Source organism: Bufo gargarizans, chromosome 5, assembly GCF_014858855.1.
Source record: "Bufo gargarizans isolate SCDJY-AF-19 chromosome 5, ASM1485885v1, whole genome shotgun sequence".
NCBI lineage: Eukaryota > Metazoa > Chordata > Amphibia > Anura > Bufonidae > Bufo > Bufo gargarizans.
Genome location: NC_058084.1, coordinates 461227635 through 461252751, shown reverse-complemented (window position 1 = coordinate 461252751; position 25117 = coordinate 461227635). Strand labels below are relative to the sequence as shown.

Sequence of the window (25117 nt, the reverse complement as noted above, 5' to 3'; positions counted from 1 at the left end):
TAGGTTCCAGGAGAAGTATAAAGTGGGCTCAGCATGCATGTGAGTACTTGCATCCCTGGATCCGATGAAAGCTGTAATGGCACCGGACGGGGTTAAAAGCAGATTGTGCTTGGCATGCATGCTGTACCTGCGCTCCCTGGACTTTATGTGGCTGTCATGGCCCATAAAAAGGTAGGAACTAGTGTTAGGGACCACTCATGAAGGCAACCTTGACGCGGTGAGTGGCTTATTACGCTTTGGCCAAAATGTACACCAATGCCTTATTCAACATCCAGCATAAAGGCAAGGCAGAGTGCTGGTTGCAGTGTGCGATTGCATTTTGTGTTTTTACATTTATACCTCTATTTCGCCATAGCAATCTGCACCTGCTAGGGGTTGTGCGGGCTGAAATTTTCCATTTTTTTCTTTTTTTCTCTTTGTAGTACGTATTGGAGGCGTGGCGATCTCCAAGCAGTCAAGCACACCTGTCCAGAATCTGCCCCCTGGAGGCTGGTTTTAAAGTCAGTATAAAACTGAGTCTGCTTTACAGCACCTACCAGTAACCATTAGGTTCCAGGAGAAGTATAAAGTGGGCTCAGCATGCATGTGAGTACTTGCATCCCTGGATCCGATGAAAGCTGTAATGGCACCGGACGGGGTTAAAAGCAGATTGTGCTTGGCATGCATGCTGTACCTGCGCTCCCTGGACTTTATGTGGCTGTCATGGCCCATAAAAAGGTAGGAACTAGTGTTAGGGACCACTCATGAAGGCAACCTTGACGCGGTGAGTGGCTTTTTACGCTTTGTCCAAAATGTACACCAATGCCTTATTCAACATCCAGCATAAAGGCAAGGCAGAGTGCTGGTTGCAGTGTGCGATTGCATTTTGTGTTTTTACATTTATACCTCTATTTCGCCATAGCAATCTGCACCTGCTAGGGGTTGTGCGGGCTGAAATTTTCCATTTTTTTCTCTTTGTAGTACGTATTGGAGGCGTGGCGATCTCCAAGCAGTCAAGCACACCTGTCCAGAATCTGCCCCCTGGAGGCTGGTTTTAAAGTCAGTATAAAACTGAGTCTGCTTTACAGCACCTACCAGTAACCATTAGGTTCCAGGAGAAGTATAAAGTGGGCTCAGCATGCATGTGAGTACTTGCATCCCTGGATCCGATGAAAGCTGTAATGGCACCGGACGGGGTTAAAAGCAGATTGTGCTTGGCATGCATGCTGTACCTGCGCTCCCTGGACTTTATGTGGCTGTCATGGCCCATAAAAAGGTAGGAACTAGTGTTAGGGACCACTCATGAAGGCAACCTTGACGCGGTGAGTGGCTTTTTACGCTTTGTCCAAAATGTACACCAATGCCTTATTCAACATCCAGCATAAAGGCAAGGCAGAGTGCTGGTTGCAGTGTGCGATTGCATTTTGTGTTTTTACATTTATACCTCTATTTCGCCATAGCAATCTGCACCTGCTAGGGGTTGTGCGGGCTGAAATTTTCCATTTTTTTCTCTTTGTAGTACGTATTGGAGGCGTGGCGATCTCCAAGCAGTCAAGCACACCTGTCCAGAATCTGCCCCCTGGAGGCTGGTTTTAAAGTCAGTATAAAACTGAGTCTGCTTTACAGCACCTACCAGTAACCATTAGGTTCCAGGAGAAGTATAAAGTGGGCTCAGCATGCATGTGAGTACTTGCATCCCTGGATCCGATGAAAGCTGTAATGGCACCGGACGGGGTTAAAAGCAGATTGTGCTTGGCATGCATGCTGTACCTGCGCTCCCTGGACTTTATGTGGCTGTCATGGCCCATAAAAAGGTAGGAACTAGTGTTAGGGACCACTCATGAAGGCAACCTTGACGCGGTGAGTGGCTTATTACGCTTTGGCCAAAATGTACACCAATGCCTTATTCAACATCCAGCATAAAGGCAAGGCAGAGTGCTGGTTGCAGTGTGCGATTGCATTTTGTGTTTTTACATTTATACCTCTATTTCGCCATAGCAATCTGCACCTGCTAGGGGTTGTGCGGGCTGAAATTTTCCATTTTTTTCTCTTTGTAGTACGTATTGGAGGCGTGGCGATCTCCAAGCAGTCAAGCACACCTGTCCAGAATCTGCCCCCTGGAGGCTGGTTTTAAAGTCAGTATAAAACTGAGTCTGCTTTACAGCACCTACCAGTAACCATTAGGTTCCAGGAGAAGTATAAAGCGCGCACTTCGCTCAACGAGGCAGAATCTAAAAGTCCGCACGGGCGCATCAGGCACAGGCCTGTGCGCACGCGCGGGATCTTTGAAAAGGAGGAGGGGGCACTGAGGAGAGCCGGAGGCGGATTTCATTACATCCAGGTGGCGCTGAAAGGATCATGGGAGGAGCTGGGCACCAACGGCGGCGGCGGAGAGCGGCAGATTCAGACCTTCAGAAACGCCCTGGGCACCTTATCCAGAAGATTGACAGGTTAGATAAAAGCGATTTTTATCAAAACTAGACGGCATATTTATCTTATAACAACAGCTTTGTAATGACAAGGGCACCATGGAGAGAACAATAGTTTTAAAAGGGGGGGTTAGAAACTGGTAACAGAGTCCCTTTAAGGGAAAAATATGTTGAATCAGAATTTCATGGTGTCAAAAAATCCCCAAAAAGTTGGGACAAGGCCATTTTCACCACTGTGTGGCATCCCCCCTTCTTCTTACAACACTCAACAGACGTCTGGGGACCGAGGAGACCAGTTTCTCAAGTTTAGAAATAGGAAGGCTCTCCCATTCTTGTCAAATACAGGCCTCTAACTGTTCAATCGTCTTGGGCCTTCTTTGTTGCACCTTCCTCTTTATGATGCGCCAAATGTTCTCTATAGGTGAAAGATCTGGACTGCAGACTGGCCATTTCAGTACCCGGATCCTTCTCCTACGCAGCCATGATGTTGTGATTGATGCAGAATGTGGTCTGGCATTATCTTGTTGAAAAATGCAGGGTCTTCCTTGAAAGAGATGACGTCTGGATGGGAGCATATGTTGTTCTAGAACCTGAATATATTTTTCTGCATTGATGGTGCCTTTCCAGACATGCAAGCTGCCCATGCCACACGCACTCATGCAACCCCATACCATCAGAGATGCAGGCTTCTGAACTGAGCGTTGATAACAACTTGGGTTGTCCTTGTCCTCTTTGGTCCGGATGACATGGCGTCCCAGATTTCCAAAAAGAACTTCGAATCGTGACTCGTCTGACCACAGAACAGTCTTCCATTTTGCCACACTCCATTTTAAATGATCCCTGGCCCAGTGAAAACGCCTGAGCTTGTGGATCTTGCTTAGAAATGGCTTCTTCTTTGCACTGTAGAGTTTCAGCTGGCAGCGGCGGATGGCACGGTGGATTGTGTTCACTGACAATGGTTTCTGGAAGTATTCCTGAGCCCATTCTGTGATTTCCTTTACAGTAGCATTCCTGTTTGTGGTGCAGTGTCGTTTAAGGGCCTGGAGATCACGGGCATCCAGTATGGTTTTACGGCCTTGACCCTTACGCACAGAGATTGTTCCAGATTCTCTGAATCTTCGGATGATGTTATGCACAGTTGATGATGATAGATGCAAAGTCTTTGCAATTTTTCGCTGGGTAACACCTTTCTGATATTGCTCCACTATCTTTCTGCGCAACATTGTGGGAATTGGTGAGCTTCTACCCATCTTGGCTTCTGAGAGACACTGCCACTCTGAGAAGTTCTTTTTATACCCAATCATGTTGCCAATTGACCTAATTAGTGTTAATTGGTCTTCCAGATCTTCGTTATGCTCAAATTTACTTTTTCCAGCCTCTTATTGCTACTTGTCCCAACTTTTTGGGGATTTGTTGACACCGTGAAAATTTGAATCAACTTATTTTTCCTTTAAAATGATACATTTACTCGGATTAAACGTTTGATCTGTCATCTACGTTCCATTACAAATAAAATATTGACATTTGCCATCTCCACATCATTGCATTCAGTTTTTATTCACAATTTGTTTAGTGTCCCAACTTTTTGGGAATCCGGTTTGTAATTGTAAATAACGATTAAACTGAAACAGGCTGTTTTTCAGCTGATCCAAATTTTAGGACCACATGCCTTTAAAAGACCAAATCTGTTCAAAGATGTGGATTCATTGTCATTTTCTGTCAGGTAGTCACACGTTGTGATGGCAAAGGCAAAAAAAATCTCCCTTTTTGAATGTGGTCGGGTTGTTGAACTGCATAAGCAGGGTCTCTCACAGCGCACCATCGCTGCTGAGGTGGGACGCAGTAAGACAGTCATTTGGAATTTCTTAAATGATCCTGAGGGTTATGGAACAAAAAAGTCAAGTGGAAGACCCCAAAAAATTTCACCAGCACCAATTGGCTGTCTGTCAAGACACTGGACGATCCTCAACCCAAATTAAGACCTTTACTGGTGCTGACTGCAGCCCCATAACCATCAGACGGCATCTGAGACTGAAGGGCTTAAAAAACAAAAAAAGTCTTCAAAGACCTCGTCTCCTTGAACGCCACAGAACTGCTCGTTTGGACTTTGCAAGAGAGCACCAAACATGGGACATTCAAAGGTGGAAGAAAGTTTTATTCTCTGATGAGAAAAAATTTAAACTTGATGGTCCTGATGGTTTCCAACATTACTGGCATGACAAGCAGATCCCACCTGAGATGTTTTCAACGCGCCACAGTGGAGGGGGCGCCATAATGGCCATACCTGAATCCCATTGAAAACCTATGGAGTCGGCGTGTAGAGGCTCGTAACTCTGTACCCCAGAACCTCAATGACCTGAGGGCCACTCATCAAGAAGAGTGGGGTGCCATGCCTTAGCAGACAATAGGTTGACTTGTGAACAGCAGGAGATGTTGTTGTCAAGCTATAATTGTCAAGGCCACATGACAAGTACTTGAGACACTGACATTTTTGTGGGGGTATACCCAGCACTGTGGTGGCTTTTGTTTCAATAAATTGTTTGAGATGAGGAAATCACCATTGCTGTTTCAACTTAAATGCCTGACTTTTATGATATAATATCAATGGAGCCGGGACTTTTTAAGTTTTCCATAAATTTTACCCAAAAGCCGAATATCCCTTACTTTTTGCTAGTATTGTGTATGGTATCTCCACATCCAAAATAACCTGTGCAATAAAAAATGCATACAGGTTGATCAGTAAATAACTCAAATTTCTTAACTCATCATGATATCCTGAAACAAAAGCTATTGAAAAGCAATTGAAGGTGTTGGCTTAACACAACTTGTTGAGATAACTGGTCTCATTAAGCATGTGTGTTAACTCTTTAATAAATTCAATGTTCTATACAATTTCCCTGGAAATGGTTTCTAAAATTCTAGAGCTCACCCTGCAAAAAAAAAACAGGACCTCAAATGGCATTCAAGAAAAATGAACCGAATCATGTGCAACCAACTGCAACCGGGTGCAAACATTTTTTAGTAGTCACTAGGGCCAAACTCATCATTAAAGGGGTTCTTCAGTTTTTTAACACTTTTTGCTACAGCTGGACCAGTAGAGGGAAGCATACTTACTTCCTCCCCAATGCACGGTTTTAGCTCCTTCAGTCCCCCACTGTATTTTCCACTCTTCAATCCCCATTTGTAAACTCCTGCCATGTAGGTATGCTTCCCTCCACGGGTCCGGCGGGGGGTTAATTGATGGAAAAGAAATTGTTATGCACCCAAACTACACAGTACACCAACTATATTCACACAAGACATAAATAAAATAGCAGCAACAACAAAAAGCAACATATTCTGGATGTTTTTGTTCCAGTTTTAATGTGACTGTTAAAGGGGTTTTTCCATGAGAAATATTCTACACTAGCTCCTAGTTTTGAATACTTTTGTAATTGCATGTAATTAAAAACATTTGTCTAGCCACTGATAGATTCAACACAATTTGTCTCTATAGCACCACCTGCTGTTTATTCTTTTCCTTATTTCTCTGTCCACCTTAGTAGCATCGATGATGTGGACACAGATGCTCAGCTCTGTCCTTCAGCTGCCTCCAGCTGTATCTATTGTTATAAGTGGAGACAGTTATAGGGAGAGAGCAGCAGCAGAAAGGACATACTCCATGAACTATGATAGAGAGAGCTGCAGCAGAAAGGACACACACCCTGAACTATGACAGAGAGAGCTGCACTAAAAAGGACAATCCCCTCTCCCCCGAGGTGTGATAGGGAAAGAACTGCAGCAGAAAGCAGATGCCCCCTGAGCTGTGATTGGAGAGATCTGCAGCAGAAAGCAGACGCCCCCTGAGCTGTTATAGGAGAGATCTGCAGCAGAAAAGATACATCCCTCGAGCTTCCAACCTGAAGAGAATCTAGCAGAGTAATTGGAGCAGTGAATGTGGAGATCTCTGGATCTATGTGAGGTACAGGGTTGGTTCTAGCTTTGTTAGAAAGATATTGTCATGACCTATATGATGTCTGATTTAGATATTTTTTTGCCTTAATCATGGGACACCCCCTTTAAGGAGTTAAGCATTTCTGATGAATTCTCAAATCAGTTAGAACAGGTCAATTAGCTTCACTCCAACTGCGGATTACTGGTCAAGTCAGCTACATCGTTATTACATAGCCACCTCTACTGACACATTTTAGTGGTTGACCCATTTACTATGACTTCCCAGGGTCAAAACTGAGGCCAAGTGTTGTTTTTTTTTTGTTCCAAAAATATTAGAATAAAATGGAAGATTGACTCATTTAGCCAGTCTGGATCTCCTTAGTGGAGAAGATATGCTTCAATTGAAAACTCTCTCCCATGGCCTATTTTACAATTGGCTGTTAGCACGGAGCCGTGTCCCCACTTTCTCAAGATAAGATGCGAACAAAGACGAGACGTTTCAATATTTCCTTGCTGAAATTTTTTTCATACAAAATGTGTTAAGTAAGCTCTAAAATCCAGGTTGTAATCTGCATAGCGAGACAAAATATATAATGTGAAGATGAAAATATTTTTTTTCGGTATATAATTGGCATTTATCCTATGTCTATTAAGATGAAATCTAGCAACGATGTGAGCTTAGGAAATGGGTCATGGGCTTTGTGTTCCCTTTGAAAAACACTCTCTAGTGTAAATGAGACCTCGGGGTCTCATTTTGCATTTGACACTTTAATATGTTATAAAGGAGGTATTAATATTTCTTGTGCTTTTGCAACATACGAGTCGTACATACTGTAGCTTCTAGAGAAACTTTTTTCAGCGCAGGTGAGAAGTGCCCCCTTCCCCCCACCTCCTTTGTTTTGCATTTTCTTGATTACAACTAGGTCATGGACATTTCAATAGATGAATTGATGGTAAAGGACTAACAAACTGACTAAAATGTAAAAATAGAGCAAAAACAATTTTAATATGATGTATACGTGTCTGTAAACAGAGCCAAATCAAGTGTTACTGCAATCAAAAGGCATTTGAACCTAATGGAGAAGGACATTTTTAAAAAAAATTATCAGTATTTAAAGGAAGATTCCAAAAGTTTCATAGTTGTCATCTATATGAAATGTTTTGTTGTTTTTCACATACGTTGCTTTATTGATTTTGAAATGAATTTGAGTTACAGGATATTTTCTTCTCGATTAACAGACAAATTTGAATCCGGGATTCTGAAGATTGTTACACGGTCGGTGTGGAAACACTGTGTCAACCAAACAGATTTGGGTTACTTCTAAGGGTGTTACCCTGGTGGTCCCTTGATATTCATCCTTTAATACTTATACAGGGATCTGGACTTTGCTGCAGGGGAACCACCAGGGGCCTACCTCAAAGGGGGGATCAAGATACACCAAGGGGAAAGGCAAAACTGTAGTCAGGGACAGGCTGAGATCAAGGCAGACAGAGAATATGAAGTCCAGTAAACAGTCCACGGTCGGGGCAGGCAGCGAAGGGTCGATATCCAGGAAACAGGTGTAAGTCAGTACACAAGAAGAAAACGGAAATGCAGCACACCGTAGCAGGATACTAGCAGACTAGGAAACTATTGCTCAGAAAACCTTCCCACTGGGAAAGGTGCCTTGAGTATCCCTAGATTGTCAGCCATAGGCTGGTGAAGACTAGGACATGCAAATGTTTGCCCTTCAAGACCCAGAGAAGACGCATGTACCATACTGGCAGACAGCCCACAGCCGTGTGACGGGACAGAGTTAACATAATGGCACAGCCCGCCAAGAAGAAGAGGGCAGCAGGAGACGGGTCTGAGCTGTCAGGACCAAGGTAAGTGAGCAGAGCAGCATAACAGGTTTCTTGTGAAGAAGGTGTGGGGCATGGGGGCAGAGCTTGCACCAGCCAGAGATGGCTGCCTTAAACCTTGTTTCTGTCACAGGCAAAACCCTTACAGCCTGTTTCACTTCGCTTATTGGGCTCAAAATGGTCATGATCGATGGATCTAAAGTCGGGGATACTTCAGGGCCTCATTCAGACCTCATTCAGCGGGGAGATGGAGAAATTGATAAAGAAAGCTGCCACCTTCTATGTGCCGTGAGAAACCAAGATGGCGCCCGCCACTCCACACACTGCCGCACACAAGGCCTCTGAGAATCTTTTTTCAGCTCAAGGTAGAGAAGATCTCCCTGAACTCGATGGCCTTCCCATATCCAGAGCTTACTTAAGAGATACTCTGCTACCCTTGAGCTGCTTAGCACTGACCTTTCAGTTATTAAGCAAGATGTCCGGCATATAGGCCGCAGGGTCGAAACCCCGGAAGAGGCCAAATCTGCCATTATTCAACACCAAACAGTGGTTGTTAACAGCCTAACCTCCTGTCAGACCCATATCAACATGTTACATACTGCTCTCGAGGACCAGGAGAACCCTGGAAGGCGGAATAACTTACTCTTCAGAGGTATCTCTGAAACTATAACCCCAAGTGACATACCTAATACTGTGGTCCAAATATGCCTGTCGGTACTGGGCCTGACTCAGTACATGAAGTGATTCTGGAGAGAGCGCACAGAGCCTTGAGGTCCAAACTGTGGCCATCGGAACCGCCACGTGATGCAATTTCAAAATTCTTGCACTTTCAGGTAAAAGAGGCTGTTCTTGCTAACGCACGCAACTCTACTACCCTGCACTGGGACGGTAACCCCATCACTATATTCCAAGATCTAGCCCATTCCACATTGAAGCAACGGAGAGCCTAAAACCCCTAACTGATTGGCTGCAATCTAACAAGATCTTATAACGATGGACCTTCCTACTTGGTCTTTCTTTTCTGTATGAGGGCCGCCACTTTGCTATATCGTCTTTTACAGACCTGGAAGCAGTCTATGAACATCTAAAGATCCCTCCTCTTAACATCAAAAATTGGGACATGATCCAAGATCTGGCTTCACTTCCAACCTTCCCTATTGTCATACCTTGGGAACAACGTACACCTAAGCCCCAGAGAAACAGAAGAGGATCTACCACATCAATACCTAGAAGATTACCTCTGGATGACTCCTGAAAACCTGACAGGCCTTCTTATTTTTATTTGAACCATGCCTTGTGACTTATAATCTCCTTCTCCTACTTCTATCCTTCTGCTATTTCTCTTTCAAATCTTTCTTTCCTTCTCCAGTTCCTCCTTTTTGACCTTTTGTGCTCTAATTGAGGCAGATACACATTGGCTTACAGCAACCGCCTCATGCTCTGAATATCTCTATGGACTTTGCATTTATATAGTCCATCATTTTTGTTAGGGTGTCTTATTGTTATGATACTCGTAATTACCTCCTTCTTAATTACATGTGCTTCATGAGCGCTGCTTGCTACTCTTTTTTAGCCCGGGATCCCTGTTTCTACCTAAATTATGTTTTGTTTAGTTTGTTTTTTATTCTTTTTTCTTGTTATACAGTTAATTCGCTATTCTCTCTCTGATGTTACATGATGCGAGACATCATAATGCGGAGGTTTGAACCGACTGCTCCGCTCTGAGAGGCCGAGGCCCCCCTTCTGTCGATCCTTGCGGTATTCGAACTTTCCCCAATGCACCTCTACTATATGACATCTCATCATGATGGCTGACCTATGTGTAGCCTCATACAAAGTCAAAGGCTTAAACTCCCCATCCAAACAAAGCCACATTTTCTCTTTCTTGAGGAGGGAGAAGTGCTCAGTCCTCCTGCTTCAATAAACCAATTTCATGTTCAACCACTATATTATTGCAGTTCTAACTCCTCGGCTTCAAGGGGCGTGAGTATTCGGTTCAGGCCACTGTCAGATATTTAGGCCCCGGCACCCAGACAGAGCAGAGAGGTCCCATTGCAGAGAATCAGGCTTCATGTCATAGCAGAGAATCAGGCTTCACGTCACCCACCACTGGAACAGGCCATTGTCAGATATTTAGGCCCCGGCACCCAGACAAAAGAGAGAGGTTCCATTGCAGAGGTGTGTCACTCACAAATACCTTGCAGATAAAAAAAATTCAATTTATTATTTTTCTGTGATATAATCCCAGTTGCATGCCAGTGTGTGTCTGGCCCACAGTCTGTACTGTGGCCACTGGCTAGGCCACCACTCATACCGTTACAGGGTGTCACTCGCAAATACCTTGCAGATAAAAAAAAAAAAAATTTATTATTTTTCTGTGATATAATCCCAGTTGCAAGCCAGTGTGTGTCAGGCCCACTGCCCACCACTTATATATGGTGGCACAGTATATGGCACACATAGTACCACTTATCTAAAAAAAAATGACAGGCATAGGCAGGCCACGAATAGGCAGGAATAATGCCCAGTGTTCAGAGGCCACGTACCCTGAACCCCAAAAATTTTGAGAAAATAGTTGACTGGCTTACACAGGACACCCAATCTTCAACAGCTTCCGCTAAGAACCTTGTTGCACCATCCTCCTCCAGCTCAGCTTTAGTCACCTGCTCTCAAGTTACCACTCTCCCGCCCGCCGCCGCCACCACCACTACCACCACAGCCCTCAGAGGAGTTATTTACACATCAGTTGGATGAAATTAGTGATGCGCAACCATTATTGCCAGAGGATGTAGATAACAGGGATATGTCTCAGCAGGCAGCATTACACACATGGACGTACAGTGTGATGGTGATGATGATGATGTTGTACCCGCTGCTGCTACCTTTTCTGAGGTGTCAGATACAAGTGAAGTGGTTGATGATGACGATGTGTCCGTGGATGCCACGTGTGTGCCTGCTCGAAGAGAAGAAGAAGAAGAGGGGGAAAGTTCAGAAGGGGAGACAGAGAGAAGGAGGAGACGAGTTGGAAGCAGGGGGAGGTCGTCGCAAGGAGCTAGTGGCACAGTCAGACAGCATGTATCGGCACCCAGGGTCAGCCAGACAGCACGCCAATCAACGCATGCTGTTACCACCTCCAGAATGCCGTCATTGCAAAGCTCAGCAGTGTGGCATTTTTTTGTGTGTCTGCCTCTGACAACAGCAATGCCATTTGCAACCTGGGCCAAAATAAAATGAGTCATGGGAAGTCCAACACCCACCTCGGTACAACTGCTTTGCGAAGGCACATGATCTCACATCACAAACGCCAATGGGATCAACACATGAGTACAAGCAGCACACAAACTCAAAGCCACCATCCTCCCCCTGGTCCAGCATCTTCAGCCACGTCAACCACTGCTGTCCTCCTTGCCCCCTCTCAACCACGGCCACTCCGCCTCTCACCTTCAGGAGTTCCATCTCATCTGCCCACAGTCAGGTGTCTGTAAAGGAAATGTTTGAGCGTAAGAAGCCAATGTCTGACAGCTGGCTTGACGGAACTCTTAGCCCGCCAGCTTTTACCATACCAGCTAGTGGAGTCTGAGGCCTTCAAAAAATTTGTTGCTATTGGGACACCACAGTGGAAGGTACCCGGACGATTTTTTTTTTCAAAAAAGGCAATCCCAAACCTCTACTCAGTGATTGAAAAGGAAGTCATGGCATCTCTGGCATACAGTGTTGGGGCAAGGGTCCATCTGACCACTGATACCTGGTCTGCAAAGCACAGTCAGGGCAGGTATATCACCTACACTGCGCATTGGGTCAACCTGCTGACGGCTGCCAAGCATGGAATGCGTGGCTCTGCAGCGGAGTTGGTGACACCGCCACGACTTGCAGGCAGGCCTACCGCCACCTCCTCTACTCCTCCTACTCCATCCTCTTCGATAACCTCCTCGGCTGAGTCCTCTTCTGCTGCGTCATCTGGCTGCACATCAACTGAATCCCCCCATCTCCCCAGGGGCTATTCCACATCCTGGATACAACAGCGTCACGCTGTCTTGGGGTTGACTTGCCTGAAAGCAGAGAGCCACACCGGACCGGCACTCCTGTCCGCCCTGAACGCACAGGTGGATTAGTGGCTGACTCCGCACCAACTGGAGATCGGCAAAGTAGTGTGTGACAATGGAAGCAATTTGTTGGCGGCATTGAATTTGAGCAAGTTGTCACATGTGCCGTGCATGGCACATGTGTTGAATCTCATCATACAACGCTTTGTGTCTAAGTACCCAGGCTTACAGGACGTCCTCAAGCAGGCCAGGAAGGTGTGTGGCCATTTCAGGCGTTCCTACACGGCCATGGCGCACTTTTCAGTCATTCAGCGCCTAAACAACATGCCAGTGAGGCGCTTGATTTGCGACAGCCGACACGTTGTAATTCAACACTCCTAATGTTCGACCGCCTGCTCCAACAAGAAAAAGCCGTCAACGAGTATTTGTATGACCGGGGTGCTAGGACAGCCTCTGCGGAGCTGGGAATTTTTTTGCCACGTTACTGGACGCTCATGCGCAATGCCTGTAGGCTCATGCGTCCTTTTGAGGAGGTGACAAACCTAGTCAGTCGCACCGAAGGCACCATCAGCGACCTCATCCCATTTGTTCTCTTCCAGGAGCGGCCCTGCGAAGAGTGCTGGATCAGGCTGTAGATGAGCGTGAAGAGGAAGAATTGTGGTCACCATCACCACCAGAAACAGCCTTGTCATCATCACTTGCCGGACCTGCGGCAACGCTGCAAGAGGAGTATGAGAAAGAGGAGTCAGAGGAGGAATGTGGCTTTGAGGAGGACGAAGACCAACCACAGCAGGCATCCCAGGGTGCCCGTTGTTGTCACCTATCTGGGACCCATGGTGCTGTACGTGGCTGGGGGGAAGAACAGACCGTCAATGACATCAGTGAGGACGAGGAACGGGAAATGAGTAGCTCGGCATCCAACCTTGTGCAAATGGAGTCTTTCATGCTGTCATGTCTGTTGAGGGACCCTCGTATAAAAAAGGATGAAAGAGAACGTCCCGTACTGGGAGGCCACGCTACTAGACCCCAGGTATAAGCAGAAAGTCACGGAAATGTTACCAAATTACCGACAGTCAGAAAGGATGCAGCAGTTCAAAACCAAACTAAAAAATATGCTTTACACAGCTTATAAGGGGGATGTCACAGCACAATGGGAATCTAACAGGGGAAGAGGTGAAAGTAATCCTCCTCCTACCACGACCACGGCGGCAAGGACAGGACGCTTTATAGATGTGTTGTTGATGGAGGACATGCGGAGCTTTTTAAGTCCTACGCATCGCCACAGCCCTTTGGGGTCCACCCTCAGAGAACGTCTCGACCGAAAGGTAGCAGACTACCTCGCCTTAACTGCAGATATCGACACTCTGAGGAGCGATGAACCCCTTGACTACTGGGTGTGCAGGCTTGACCTGTGGCCTGAACTATCCCAGTTTGCGATAGAACTTCTGGCCTGCCCCGCTTCAAGTGTCCTGTCAGAAAGGACCTTCAGTGCAGCAGGAGGCATTGTCACTGACAAAAGAAGTCGCCTCGGTCAAAAAAGTGTTGATTACCTCACCTTCATTAAGATGAATGAGGCATGGATCCCGAAGGGACTGACAGTAGGGGATACGTTTGACTAACAAAAGGCCTGATGACATGCCTTGGCCTCAAAATGGTCCCCACACTGCTGTATTTAATGTCTGCATACCGGATGACTTTCGTGAATTCTCCGCCACCAACTAGGGTTCAAGCCGCAATGTTTTAGTCACCTTTCTGCCTTGAAAACATAAATTTTTCCGGCCGCTGCTACAACAGCGGCTGCAACAATAACATTGTTTTTCAGGCATATGTAAATGCCTACATTTTCGGGCCTCTGGTGCTGCACTGTGGCTTCAAAAACAAAACAAAAGAAAAAAAGCACATACAAGTGTCAATTCCCCTTCGTGATTGTTGCCTTGTTGTGGTGAAGGGGCTTGCGTATCACAATGAAGCGATCATCACCTCTATGAGTGTGTTGGCAATGTTGCCACACCCCAGATGATAAGGCCGTTGCTTCATTATGATCAGTCCAAAAGCGATCGGCTGAATAATTTCTCATAGAAAAAACATTATTTTTTTTATTTTTTTTAAGTTGTATGGGTTTTTAATACATAAAATAAAAAAATCATAATAAAGTCTCTTAATAGTTTATTAGAAATAATGCAGACAATTTAAAAAATCCCCATCAATTCCAATACAAAGCAAGTACAAAGCTCAGAACTAAATTATTGCAGGATGTCGTAATGGTTCGTTAATTCGACAATAGTTAATCAATTCGACACACGTCCCCGAAAAGGGGACGTAACAGGGATTAAACTGATAGGAATAGTACTAGTTAAGACACCACTCATATAGGGTGTCACAGCACATTGCTCCGTGCACGCGCAGTGCCCCAACTTGGGAGTAAGAGGACCGACCAAGCTGCTTTTTCCATCTCCCGATTCCTAAAATCAATTCAGTTTGGTGTATCAGAGTTTGGTCTGTCACTGTGCAGGCAGTCGAAGGTACCCGGCCTAAATTTTTTTTCACAAAAGGCAATCCCTGATATGGGACGTAACAGGGATTAAACTGATGAGAAGAGAACTACAGAAAATACCACTCATATCGGGTGTGACAGTAAATTGCACGGCGCAGACGCAGTGACCGTGGATTCAAACAAAGGGGAGGGAGCCAGCGTTTTTTTAACCATCTCCCCGTTCGAAAAATCAATTCAATTCACCTTTCCGGGACCCTTGGTGTTGTACGTGGCTGGATGAAGGAAGAAACCTTCAATGACATTAACGGGACATGGCTAGCTTGGTATCCAACCTTGTGCAAATGGACTGTTTGCGGTTGTTTGCGGTGCATTAAAAGGGGAGTTTGGTCTGTCAATGTCTGTGAAGCGGGCGTAACCCTTACACTACCTGATCGACACAACATCATACCTGATCGTATACATGCACTTGATGTTTTAAACCATGTTGTTCAATATATTTTAGGATTGTTAGTTGATTTATGCCCTTTATGGATTAAAATCCAACTCTGCTTCAACTATGTAATTTTCTATGGGAGTTTTGCCATGGATCCCTCTCCGGCATGCCACAGTCCAGGTGTTAGTCCCCTTGAAACAACTTTTCTATCACTACTGTGGCTAGAAAGAGTCCCTGTGGGTTTTAAAATTCTGTCCCAAACATGCTCTCCTCCGTTCCTTAACTTGGCTAGAAGATATAATTACCAATTGCTCAACCCCAGTTAAAATGATCTTTCAGCTCTATAAGAGGCTGAGTGTCCCTGTACTTATGCAAAAACCAGCCTTTATGGGTCATTGGGAGAGAGATCTGAGAATTGCTTTCACACCGGAAGACATGACCTCAATCTTTCTAGCACCTCATCTTTCGTAGAGAGATGCGTGAAAATACAGGAGAATGGATACAAAGTTTTAACCAGATGGTACAAAACAAACTAGATTGTATAGAACAACCTCCTCTGATACATGCTGGAGATGTCTATCCAAGCGGGGGACTTTTTTCCACATTTGGTGGACTTGTGGCCTGATTAAGTCTTGGTGAACTGAGATTTTTTTCAGTGAGCAATAATATTTTCCACTCTGTGATACCTCACTCTCCCCAACTTGCCTTGCTGGGCGTTTTACCCAGCAGTCTAACTTCTACCTCACCTCCATTATTTAGAACACTTCTTATCGCTGCCCGTCTCTTAATCCCATGTTATTGGCTCTCCACTGAACTTCCACCCATTGCACAATCGATTGGTAAGGTAGACAGACTTTACAGATTTGAGGAAATTGCAGCATGGAAACTGCTCTATTCTTAGGTTTCAAAAGCAGTGGGAGGCCTGGAAAATATATAGGAAACATTAGACCAATCTGGTTATATGAGCTCTCCTCGCCTTTCACCCTCCCAGGTCTTATTACTAGACCACCACTAAGGAGATATCCTTCTTTATTTGCACTATATTATGTACCTACAGTACATATTGTAATTACCCATCTTACATTGGAATACCATATTACTCATACCGTAATGTACCTGGTTTTTTGTTTAACCCAGTTTATATTCAGTTATTGTACTGATTCTTCTTTTAATAAAGCTTTTTAAAACTTAAAAAAAAGATTTGGGACATTGTAAGACCTTCCTTTACTGTATGGTAGGTCTCAGTTCAAGAACAAAGGCATGAATGGAGGAGAATACATGAATATCAAAATCAGTGCTTCAGAATTGAACTGTAAAATGTTGCAAAAAGTACTTCCTTTAATGGGGTTTGGGCAGGTGAGAAACTGAGGAAATACTTCATATAATTTTATGTGTGCTGATTAATTTTAATCTTGTGAGTTTACAAATAAATGCGTGACCCAAAAAATACTTGCAGTACTTCACTATGTCAAGCTCTTTCCGAATAACATCTAGGAAATAAAGTAAATGACTGAGATTGGAGTTGGAGTGCAAGTCCAGTGATAAAATACAAGTGACAGATACTTTTTGCTTCTGAGTCTGACTGAACAGTTTGCCCTTGGAAGGTACACAAGCTGAGCGGTCCTTCTTTATAGAACTTTGGATCTAGTGTGAATTGGAACCTACCTCACCATAGACCTGCTGCACTTGGAACAAGATTGCGGTTTGAGCCATTCTTTTTGGTCTTTGAATCAATTTCTATAAACTTGAATTCCTCCAAAGCAGAACCAATACTGAAGATTTGGGAAGACACGCTGTCTTTGTCTATCTGATTACACTTACTTTGTGACCTAAAATCTTGTTTAGCCTATAGCAGCACCATTGTCAGTACAAGGTACCACATATTACAATTTCATTTTTAGCAATGTTCACATAATTTTTAGGGGCTGGAGGATTCCTTTAAACCAATAAAAAAGATGAGGACTTTAGAGGGAAATATCCACATTAGGTAGACCTGTTAGGGCTCTGGTCGATGCGTTGACTTAATGCATTCAATATAAATCACTCACCACTCCAATGGAAAAGTAATTGTTTACGATGGAGTAAGGCACTGGGTCTCCCTTTTCATCTTTATCGTTAGGGATAACTTCGATTTTCCATCGATCTAGAAGAACGACTGTGCCATTCTCAATGTCTTTGAGGAACTTCATGAGATTTTCTCCTTCATAGCCTATAAAAAACATAAAATATAAAGAAATGACGTCACGTAATATATCACATTGACATTCATGACTGATAATATCATGGGAGTCCGGTAGCTTGAGCCTCTACCAAAATAGACTTAATCTCCATTTAGACCTTTTTTGATCGGAGAGGTGGTAGATCTCTACTGATTCTTCCAATTGAAAAAAAAAGAACAAGGCATCTATCATTCTTGAATCTTGTGGGCTGCACATGATTTAATTTGTTTGTGGTCTTCTTGGTGTAAGGAATACAGTTCAGCCAACTGAGCGTTCAACCAAAATCTATCTAAAGTGTATGGCCAGCTTTAATCATGCATAATATAAACCTGTTAGGGGCCGTAACATTTTGCCAAAGGTCTACACCAACCTTAAACTGGCCCTGACCACCAGCCACCTCCCATGTAGAAACATGTTTCAATGGCTTTCTCTGTCACTAGGTATTATAAATAAGTTATGATTATAGGGAGAGGGACCCACATGGAAACTCACATATTTCTTAGAAAAGGCAGAAGGGCACCTGGGCCTTGTGTGCCAGAGGGTCCCAAAGACCATTTTGTAATATAAGAAGACACCAATGGCATATGATTGGTGAGGCCTGTCCTTTTACAAGTTTTGCACTGGGGCCCTGGAGTTAAAAGTTATTTCTGGTTGATTGAATAGGATAAGGTGATTTGGGAACCCTATTCTGAAGGGCCCCCTGACTGAAAATCATCATATGCCTCATTACATGATGGCAGAGTTTCCCTAACCTCGTACAATACATACTCTATGTCCTCACTGCATCAATAGAGACCATTCTAATAATAACTCAGTATCTGCTCATAGAACTAACAGGAAAGGAATGAGGAATTACAACTTGACCTTTGAATAAATGCATCCCATGGGTAAAGTATGCCTAAAAAAATGTCACAGATGAAAAACAACAGAACACAAAGAGATTATATCCAAAGCAGGGCAAAAGCCAATGACAGTGCTATGCACTAATCCTGTGGATTTCCTATTAGAGAAACCCTAATTTGGAACAGTTCATGATATGTCTAGAGAGGTATACAGTACAGAGATTCACAGTAGAAAAATATACAGTGGCATGCATTGTCTATGGGGAATTGGATAGTGTTGTCTGATGTTTTCTGCTAATTTTTCACTAAAAATAATTTTTTCAATTGGTCTTTATTAAAATTTTTCCCTGTACAGCTTTCAGTTAATGTGTATTTGCAGACTGAATACTGTCAGACAGCAGCTCTGACGGCTCGATATGTAGCCCTTATCTCTAAACTGCTGACAGCTCATAAATAGGGTTGAGCGAACTTTATGGTGTTCGGCACCCGAACCCAAACATTTCCGTAAAAGTTCGGGTTCGGTGTGCGGGTAATATTAATATACCATCGGATCGGAGTTTTCTCCAATCCGATGGTTTATTTTAACTTGAAGCGTCCCCATCACCATGGGAACGCCTCTATGTTAGAATATACCATCGGATTTGAGTTAGATCGTGAAAACTCAGATCCGACAGTATATTCTAACACAGAGGCGTTCCTATAGTGATGGTGACGCTTCAAGTTAGAATATACTGAGAACTGTGGACATAACGGCCCCCTGCTGCCTGGCAGCACCTGATCTCTTACAGGGGGCTGTGATCCGCACAATTAACCCCAGGCAGCAGGGGGCCAGACCCCCTCCCTCCACAGTATTAAAATCATTGGTGGCCAGTGCGGCCCCCCTCCCTCCCTCCCAAGTATTAAAATCATTGGTGGCCAGTGAGCCCCCCCCTTCCTATTAAAATCATTGGTGGCTACTGCAGTAGCGTCCTGGCTGCCATAGTAACCGATCGTTGCCCCAGCGACTAAACTGGAACTCCGATCGGAACTGCCACTCCACTGCCACCAATGATGGGGGGGGTTTTACCTGTGGCCATTGCCACCAATGATTTTAATTAAGGGTGGGGGGGAGAGGGGAGGCCGCACTGGACACCAATTTTTTTAATAGGGGGGGGTCTGGCTCCTGCTGAGTGGCAGCACCCTATCTCTTACAGGGGGCTGGGATCCGCACAATTAACCCCTCAGGTGCGGCATTCTAACTTGAAGCGTCCCCATCACCATGGGAACGACTCTGTGTTAGAATATACTGTCGGATCTGAGTTTTCACGATCGTGAAAACTCAGATCTAAAAAAAGCTAATACTATTATTTTCCGTTATAACGGAAATTAATAAAGTGAAGTTTGTGTCCCCATTGACTTCAATGGGGTTCCGGTTCGGGTCCAAGTTTGGGGCCGAACTCCCCGAACCCGAACATCTAGGTGTTCGCTCAACTCTACTCATAATTAACACTCATTATAGTAAAATTCTCAGCAAACTGCCAAGAACTAAGCTAAAATGAGTATTTATGAGCTGTAAGGAGTTTAGACATAAGGGATACAGATCGAGCCGTCAGAGCTGCTGTCTAATGGAATTCACATATAAACTGAAAGCAATACAGGGAAAGCTATTGAAGATGTTTAATAAAGACAATTTAAAAATATGATTTTTAGCCCAAAATTAGCAAAATTAAAAATGTATAAAAAATTGGCTCCAAAGGTCTCCATAGCGTTTAAATTTAAAAGGGTTGTTCAGGAATTCACAAGTGATGGCCTATCCTCAGGAGAGGCCATCAATATATGATCAGTGATGGTCCATCACCCCACACGCAAACAATCAGCTGCTCTGCAGCAGCTCTGGACGGAGCTGGTTACTGCAGCTCTGTGTTCCTATTGAAGTGAATGCATTTACGATCTTTGTCCACTACACAATGGACAATTGTACTGGACTCTTGCCACTCAGACATTGATAGCGGGTGACTTTAGGCCACCACTTTTAAAATCCTGGAATTCCCTTTCCAAGACTATAAACTGATGGCCTTTTGTGAACCTGCAGCCTTTTTAATTTTCTAATTGTCGGAAATGCCAAGAGTCGGAACCTCACCAGTCTGATAATGATGGCCTATCCTAAAAATAGACCGCCTGTATTGTAGTCCTTGAGGACCCAATTCAATTTAAGAAAAAATAATAGTGATATTTTGGTGATGGAGCTGGTAACTGCATTCACTTGAACAGGAGCAGAGTTGCAGTAACCAGACCTCCACTACCCAATGGATGGAGCAGTGTAGTTCCAGAGCAGGATGTCAGTGGTGGTGATACAGGATGTTGGACCCCCACTATGATCAGATATCGATGGGCTGTTCTGAGGATGGGACATCAATGTAAACATCCTGGACAACCCCTTTTAAATGGGGGGGAAATACAATCAAATGACTCCTGTTTGTGGCTAGGCATAGCATTAGACAACATGAAAATACCATCGTCATAACACAGGCTGCCGTTGGCAAGGCCAGCATTCTGTCAACAGACTCCCTAGAGCCCTAAAGAGATATAAATGGATGATTCTGCTTGTAATGGGCACAGTTTCAATAATAAAACTATATTACAGAATTTTATAATATCCTAATAAAAGTACATTTGTAACATATGGTACACTGAATATAATTCATTTTTATGAGAAAAAAATAATTTATTTTTTACCTCCTCCCCACCTCAAACATCTTGCCAGGTCATTGCCTGTACCAAGAGGTAGGATAGCCACTGGAGGCTGTTTCGTCAAATTGGCCTTATCTGTTGAAAAAAGGAGATAATAATTATTATTGCAGTGGAAACGACCCACAATTTGTAAGCACATTACCAGATTAAAAGGCTTCCCTATACAAGAGTGGCCAAGGCAAAAATGGAATTTCAGCCTTAATCAACTCCTATCCATATGTCCTATTAGGGCATATATAGTAGATGTAATATAGGCGAGCGCTCCAGTACCCCCCTGTTAACCAAAGCAAAGAGTCAATACAAAGGTAAGGGCCGGGTATGTCCACACATAACACAGGTGGTTTGCTATGTCAATGGTTGCCATGTAATACTTCATTATCCAGCTGGTCCTTGGGGAAACTGTATCATAGGAAGTGATTAGCCAAAAGCGAAAACCTGTTTATACCTTATGAGATGAATGACGCTATTCTTTTTGAAATTCATCAATATGCAGGGGGCCCTTCTGGATAGGTGTGGGTGACCTTCTCCCAAAGAGAGGAGGTACAACAACAGTATGGCACTAAGCAGTCAGTTGAGTACAAACCCAAGTGGACATTCCTCCATAGATGTATTGTGTTGTAAGTTTTTTTTTTTTCTATTAACTACTATTTGGTTCTTTCCCCTTTAATTATTATATTACCTTGTATTGTAATGATATCCCTTCTAATACAGTGAGTTAGGGATAGTTAGATAACACATACAAGAATTCACTGTTCTGTGAAGGCCGCATTCCTAAGGGCTCCATTACACCAACAGATTTTCTGACCAATTTCGGTCCAATCAGACCAATAGTGTGTATAACAAAAGATCTATGTGTGTAGACAGCCATCTGACCAATGAGTGGTCAGAAAATCTGTCAGATAATATGTTGGTGTAATACAGCCCTAAGTGGTCAGATCAGGACCTGCACACTGGATCTCCAGGAGGGGCCAGTTGCTGAGGTAAAAGGACCATCCACAGTAAAGGAGCAAAGCGCTTTTGGAAAACATCCATGAAAAAGCATGTCAGAAGACTCCCTCTCTTGTATTCCACCATGACTAAGTGTCGGCTATAGGTCTGTGCACTGCTAGGACGGTCGACGAGAGTGTTAGCTATGAGACTGCACCGCCTTGCAGTCAACAGCAGCCTACACAGTGATCACAGGTCAGAGTGATTGTTTTTAACTATGTATGTGAGTTGTTTGTCTGTTTTATATTTAATCACAGTAATTTTTATCACTTAGGCTGAGTAAGCCTATTTATTCTTAAATCTGAATTCACATTAAAACAGATATGTAAGCATGGCAGTTACAATTGACTCCCGGATCTGATGGCACAGTACATGAAACACAAATTTGCAGTTCAGTAGATGCAGATGGCGGCTTTCCACAGTTTTACTCTTGGGCTACAGTACACATGCAGGCTTAGATTAAATCAGCTGGTTGGGCACAGTGCCTAAATTGCCACACCGCCCTTGCTTAGATGTGCTCACTTTGTCCTCCACAATGCTCTCTTGGGTGGCAATTTCCTAGGCCTTTTCTTCACACCCTCTGGTGTGTGGATGAGAGGATAGAGTATGACTAGGTTTTAAAAAATAATGCATAGCCAGCTTTAGTGTTTCTTACCAATGCAGTCCAAAATCCAACCAACTGTCCCATCTCCTCCACAAGCAAGAACCCGGAAGTCTGGAACATCACGAAAGAAATTCAACCTGAGAAAAAAAAATCACAAAACTATTGCCGAAATGTGGACACATTTTTATTTTTGCTCTTTTTGAAGCACATACAGTATAGGCTATTTATGGATCCACTGGTTTTAATTGTACCAGTACTTTAGTTATGATGATGACTATGTTTAACCAGTAGATTTGGAGAGACAGAAAGAATAATTATAAGAATACAAAAATGCCAAGCAAGGCTTTGGTTACCCTCTTGGTGTAGCTACTAGGTTGTCAGACACAGTAGCTGCTATGGGGCCAGGAAGCCATGGACAGTCATCTAAATTTAGAGGTGTAAGATACCAATCTCTCGGGTTGAAAACTTAATGGGGAGATAGAGGAAAAGACCCAGGGAACAGGGCAGAAACCTAAATAAACATAAAATGTCATATGCTGAAAGCACTTGTTACTGAAGTTGGTCATGGTGGACTGAAGAACCATTCCATATTTTTATATGGCCCAATAGACTGCGAGTCAATGATATTATAAGGGCTGCTAATAAATTACTTGGGCCCCCTATAAGGTCTTTTATGTCCAAATTTGGTTTCAAAGTAAGCATGCTGCTATTTGAGGCAGGTGCCCTGAAATAAAACCAAATTTTTCCTTTGAAAATCCGGTTCACAAATTCTGAGAAATGTTTATTTTTATTTGTATGCAAATTATGTTTTTTTGGTGCACCATGGACAGGGCTGCTCCTTTCAGTTCCCCTTCCCATGTATCATCGCTATTGGCTTTGAAATCTTAGGGACTGTCAATAAAATAATGGAAAGGGGGGCCTGGGTAATGTTACTGTTCGAGCAATGGTGCACTAGCAAAGTAGCTCCACCCATCGCGCCCCCAAAACCTTATTTGCATAAAAATTAAAAGAAGCATTTCTTGGGATTATAGGTTCTTATTTTGACAAAAAAATTGTTCCATTTCAAGGCATTGATCTTAGATGACAATATGCTAACTTTGAAACCAATTTTGGAGGTGACAGCTATAGTGGTAGTTAGTATGGGTAGAGACTGGAGTAGTCCTGAAATGAGATAAACAACCCAATACTAAAAGGGTTGGGGCCAACCAAGGCTCTCCACCCTTTCTGGAAGGCTATCTTAGCAGCTGCACAGACGGCCAAAGGGGCGTAACTATAGGGATGTAGAGGTTGCAGTCATACTTGTGCCCTGGCATCTGAGGGGGCCTAAAAAGATTCCTTTGGCCTATGTGAGTAGACTAGTACTATTAAACATGTGTGATAGCTGGGGTCCTGATCCAATTTTTGCATCGGGTTACATACGCCCTGGCTTAGTTGGTAAACTCCGCTCAACAAATCTTATTAGATAAAATAAAAATTCTAGCCGTAAATTGAAGCAACTAAAAAAAAACTTGCAGTAAAGATTTACTCCCTATTTTTAGAGTTGGTTTATACTTGAACCTATACAATTTATTTTTGTTGAATTAGAGTGTTTTTGGAGGGTGAAACCTGCAAATCAATAAAAATATCAATTCAAAAATATTCAATTTCAGCAACAATTTGCCTGACTTTCTGAAAAACTAGAGTGAGAATTTCTTTAAAGCACAATGACCCACGCCTACTCCTGGATAAGCACAGAAGCAGAGCTATTATCGTATGTGCCAAACAATTATATCATTTATTGTTTCAATTGCTGATATGAAGAAATAAATTACACAAAAACTTTCATGTGGTTTCAAATTTGTATTCGATAAAATTACAAATTTAAAATATTAATTTTCAAAAAAACAACTCCACGGAGATGGAATATAGAATATCAGTCACATAAATGTAAAGTTATATACAAGACAAAGCCTCTTACCCCGGCATAGGTCCGATCCCAGCAAGACTATAAACCTGTCGTGGATTTAGAAGGTACTGAAATTTCCTATGTATCCTGCAGATAAAAAATAATGAAAGAAAACTTACAACAAGTTTATGGAATGACAAAAAGAAAACGTATGGGCATTTTATAGCACAATAAAGACATAGGACTCATTCGGAGCATATTTGTTAATCTCCGCTAATATAGAATCTTTTTATTTTTTCCACCCTTGATAAAAAATTCATTAATGTGATGGAAATTGTAAGAGTGAAAAATGGTTTTCATAATCCGATAGTAAAATAAAACTGAACACTCCCTGTTGATCACATTCACGGTTCATATATTAAGTAATGTCTTGTAATATGAGGTATATTGATAATAATTATAGAAAGGCAAATGCTGTATCTCGGCGATAAATTTTGAGCATATGTGTAACTCTGAGAACACAAAGAAGCTAATTTTACAAAATGTTACATTGTTGTCACAGACTGTTTGTTGGACTGTGTCCATGTGTTCCAACATAAAGTGCATTCGGAAAGTCTTCAGACCCTTTCATTTTTTTCACATTTTGTTCTGTTGTGGCCTTTTGCTAAAATAAAAATAATAAAAAGTTTTTCCCCAT

The 25117-nt window shown here is 43.2% G+C and overlaps 1 protein-coding gene across 1 annotated transcript in view; it reads right to left on the bottom strand.

The window, feature by feature from the left end:
• Positions 1 to 25117, bottom strand: part of DGKB (diacylglycerol kinase beta) — a 638462-nt gene that overhangs the window by 343419 nt on the left and 269926 nt on the right. Inside the window, exons 16-19 of the mRNA XM_044295049.1 lie at positions 24493 to 24567; positions 22587 to 22672; positions 20930 to 21019; positions 17202 to 17362 (exon numbers count right to left, since the gene is read on the bottom strand). Of these exons, the coding sequence (XP_044150984.1) occupies positions 17202 to 17362; positions 20930 to 21019; positions 22587 to 22672; positions 24493 to 24567 (412 nt within the window). The remainder of the gene's footprint in view (positions 1 to 17201; positions 17363 to 20929; positions 21020 to 22586; positions 22673 to 24492; positions 24568 to 25117) is intronic.